Raw genomic sequence first — 4,569 nt, 5'->3', positions numbered from 1 at the left:
GTTTTCCTTTTCTTTTTTTTTCAATTTCTTTTCTGTTTATTTTTACCTTTGTTTTATAAATTATAAATCTAGCCCCTAAATTATTACTAATACTTATGACACTACCACAATTGATTTGGCATCCTAAACAATTAGTTTATATTTGTTTAGTATTTAAAAGACATTTAAATATTAGTTTTACTATATTTTTTTATTAATTTAGTGCTTTTAACTACTTTATAAAAAGATGTTTTCTCCACCATAATTATCTACGCATTATTTGTCACCTCTCGAACATTTTAGTTTTAAAGTTTGAAAACTTTTGATGTTTGCCTTGATTTTAAATTTGAAGTTTGAACTGGGTTTCTAACCGACGCGAGTTTATCAACATTAACCGAGGTGATGTGGCATCATTAGTAAAGGTTCACTATAGCTTAATTATCCGGGCGTCACAACTCCCCACTGTGACTAGTCTTATACAAGGCCACTGTGAAAATTATGTTTACTATACAAGGCCACAAACAGTAATCGAGGCAAAAATTAGTGATGTTTATTCGTACTAACAACTTATTTAATACTTGCATGCATGTATTCATACTAACAATTAGGCTAGTCATAGTGGGAGTAACTTACCTAATAATATAGTGAGTTCCAAGACAAATTTGCTTATGTGATATGTATTTAATAAGGAGAGATGTGTTTAGAGTAAAACAATACTACCTCCATCCTGGTTTATTGGCCCCTTCGTAATTTGTGCCAAAATTTGACCAAAGTTTTAGCTAACAAAATGTCAATGCATGTCAACAAAAATTATATCATTGGATTCGTATTTGAACATAGTTTCTAATGATATAATTTTTGGTGGCATGCACAAATATTTGATTAGTTAAATATATGATCAAAATTTGGCACAAAATACAATGAGACCAATAAATCAGGACGAAGGTAGTATGTTACTGTAACATAACGCTTCCCAAGAGGAAATGAGTGTACAAGCTAATAAGTGAAGTCATCTATGACACTACTACTATGTTACTTTGCACTATGGTAGTAGTACTCCCTCTGTTTTTATTTAGTTCACATATTAGCTTTGGTCAAAGTCAAGCTTTACAAACTTTGACCAAGTTTATAAACAAAAATATTAAGATATACAAAAACAAATCAACAACATTAGATTTATTGTTGAATGTACTTTCACATTGTATAGATTTATTATGATAAATGTCTATATTATTTTCTACAAACTTGGTCAAACTTTACGAAGTTTGACTTCAGTCAACTCTAATATGCAGAGTAAATAAAAACGGAGGGAGTAATTTAGACTAGTGTCATATGCATGTCAGTACTATAAATTACTCCCCACTATGACCAGCCTTAGCTACTCCCTTCCCATTTCTTCCTTGCATGCAAACAGCGTAGTAATGACCCCGGATAATGAAAAGAAAGTTGACTTGCAAAATAGTCATTAAATTTTACCTTGATACATGTAATTTAAGTTTGTGGCTTTGTATAAGGGAGGGGAGTACCAAATATCACCGTCAACATTATTCACATAGAAAACAAAAATAATGTCTTAATTTTATTTTTATGCAATTAATACATTGTCTAGTACTCCCTCCGTCCCAAAATTCTTGTCTTAAATTCGTTTAGATATGTATGTATCTAATACTAAAACATGAGTTGATATATCCGTATTTAGACAAATCTAAGACAAGAATTTTGAGACGAAGGGAGGTGCATTCTACTCCCTCTGTCCCATAATATAGAACGTTTTTGACACTAGCATAGTGTCAAAAAAATGTCTTACATTATGGGATGGAGGAAGTAGAAAGGAGAAAATAGATAAATGAATAAAACACACCTAAAAAGGAAGGAGAAAGGAAAGAGGGACGCACACCGACAGGCAGGCATCGATGGAGATGAAAGTCTTCTTCATCCTGGAGCGTTATATAACCCCCTCATTTTCCAAGCCCAAACCCACACCTCTCTCTACTCCCACCCCTACCACCACCTCCAGGAACAGCGAGATCCAGGGCTCGAGATCGAGATCCCGGCCAGGCAGCAATGGCAGGGACGGTGACTGTGCCTGGATCGTCGGTGCCATCGACGCCGCTGCTCAAGGACGAGCTGGACATCGTGATCCCGACCATCCGCAATCTCGACTTCCTTGAGATGTGGCGCCCCTTCTTCCAGCCGTACCACCTCATCATCGTCCAGGACGGCGACCCCAGCAAGGTCATCAAGGTTCCCGAGGGCTTCGACTACGAGCTTTACAACCGCAACGACATCAATCGCATTCTCGGCCCCAAGGCCTCATGCATCTCCTTCAAGGACTCCGCGTGCCGCTGCTTCGGCTACATGGTCTCGAAGAAGAAGTACGTCTTCACCATCGACGACGACTGCTTCGTAAGTTCGTTTGTAACTTTCCCTCTGTGCACAAATCCAAATTACTCTCGTTTCCTAGTCGCTCCTGCTGGCGATTGTTCGAATTCTGCGCGGATCTGTGGGAAAATTAGGATTGTTACCCCGGATCTGGGTCGCCTCCGTTCTAATTTCTCCAGATCTGGCTTGATCAGATCTGGATCTAGGAACCCGCAATCAGTCAGTTCAACAATAAAGTGTAGCCTGTCAGATCCTCAGCCGTATCAGATTTGAGCAGGAGCTGCTTCTGGGACACAGACAAGCAGCCTCGGCCTTGCTTGCATTGGCTGGTAGAGGATCCAGTAAAGTGATCTCTCTGATCGTAGTATAATTAATTTTCTCCATCTGATGCATGTAGTAGGTAGCCCATCTGTGAAGAGTCCCTTTTTTTATTTGGTTAGGTTCTAGTTTATGTGATTCGGTCGTGTAACACGAGTTGGCATATTCAGTTAGTAACCAAACAACGCATTGCAAGTATTTAGTGACAGTTTCAGTTGGTCCACGGTATTTGCTTCAGATCCGAGAAACACCGTTGTAGGTCAATTTCAGTTTAGTCTCTGTACTTGATTCAATTGTAAAAGAACTATGCTTCATCCTTTTGAGATCTATGGTCTCCACTAGATCTTGCCTTTCCTGATGAAGCAATCAAGTTGGGGTAAACTGTTGTATTCTTCCGACCAGTGTCTTGTGTGTTGCTTCAACTGAAATTTATTGGTCCTCTTTGGAAATAGGTGGCCAAGGACCCATCTGGCAAAGACATCAATGCTCTTGAGCAGCACATCAAGAACCTCCTCAGCCCGTCCACCCCGTTTTTCTTCAACACCTTGTATGACCCCTACCGTGAAGGTGCGGACTTTGTCCGTGGATACCCCTTCAGCCTTAGGGAGGGTGCCCCCACCGCGGTCTCTCATGGCCTTTGGCTGAACATCCCTGACTACGATGCACCCACACAGATGGTCAAGCCTCGTGAGAGGAACAGCAGGTACTGCATTTTGTTAGCAACACTGATCTGCTGCTAATCAGCAATCATTATATTTCATCAAGAATTGCTGTTGATCTCTTATATTTTGTTCAGGTATGTTGATGCCGTCCTGACTATTCCCAAGGGAACACTGTTCCCCATGTGTGGCATGAACCTTGCCTTTGACCGTCAGCTCATTGGCCCTGCAATGTACTTTGGCCTCATGGGTGATGGCCAGCCTATTGGTCGCTACGATGATATGTGGGCTGGATGGTGCGTAAAGGTATGTATTTATTTAACTGAACTACAACTTGTATTTACACTAAACTGAAGAAATGAAATCTTCTCATCTCAAAAAGGAAGGAACTGAAGAATGAAACTGATACTGTGTAAACTTCAGGTCATCTGCGACCACTTGAGCCTTGGAGTGAAGACTGGCCTGCCATACCTGTGGCACAGCAAGGCTAGCAACCCATTTGTCAACTTGAAGAAAGAGTACAAGGGCATCTTCTGGCAGGAGGACATCATCCCCTTCTTCCAGAACGCCACTCTCCCCAAGGAGTGTGACACAGTCCAGAAGTGCTACATCTCACTCTCGGAGCAGGTCAAGGAGAAGCTTGGCAAGATTGACCCTTACTTCGTGAAGCTTGCTGATGCCATGGTCACCTGGATCGAGGCCTGGGACGAGCTGAACCCATCTGATGCTGTCGTTGCTTCTGGGAACGGCAAGGCAGCAGCCAAGTAGGCTGGCTGGGGAGCCAAGAGTGTATGGTTGGGGCCTAGATATAGCTCTTTTTGAGAAAGAGATTACTGAAGCAGCTTTTATAATTCTTTCATGTTATGCTGGTGGTTCTTTTGTAGCTGGACAAGGATTTGTTATCATTTACATAATTCAAGACAATAATATTTATCATGTAATTTTGAGAAATCAAGCACCGTTTGTTATTATGGTGAAATTATTTTAGTTGAGCATCACTCATTTGTTCTTTGGCTTAATTTTCCCTAATGAAAAAAAATAATCTCTACTATTAAAGGAGAATCGAACGTCGCAGAGAAAGGAAAGAAAAACAGAGACCACGACCCACAACACACGTCCCATCCTCTATCTCCCCTCACCCCGAAGAAAAGAGAAACAGCCCAACCAATCTCTCCGCTCTTGAGAAATTCGCTCTTGAGAAATTCGCCGCCGCTGCTCCCCTCATCGTCCT

At 41.0% G+C, this 4,569-nt stretch overlaps 1 protein-coding gene across 1 annotated transcript; it reads left to right on the top strand.

The window, feature by feature from the left end:
• The first annotated feature begins 2,043 nt into the window (after positions 1-2,043).
• On the top strand, positions 2,044-4,325 carry LOC119295854 (UDP-arabinopyranose mutase 1). Its single transcript, XM_037574299.1, has 4 exons — positions 2,044-2,385; positions 3,132-3,382; positions 3,476-3,644; positions 3,762-4,325. The coding sequence occupies exons 1-4, from the start codon at positions 2,044-2,046 to the stop codon at positions 4,104-4,106; spliced, it is 1,107 nt and encodes a 368-aa protein (XP_037430196.1). The 3' UTR covers positions 4,107-4,325.
• The last annotated feature ends 244 nt before the right edge of the window (positions 4,326-4,569 follow it).

This window comes from Triticum dicoccoides, chromosome 4B, assembly GCF_002162155.2.
Source record: "Triticum dicoccoides isolate Atlit2015 ecotype Zavitan chromosome 4B, WEW_v2.0, whole genome shotgun sequence".
NCBI lineage: Eukaryota > Viridiplantae > Streptophyta > Magnoliopsida > Poales > Poaceae > Triticum > Triticum dicoccoides.
This window is presented reverse-complemented; position numbering and strand designations above follow the sequence as displayed.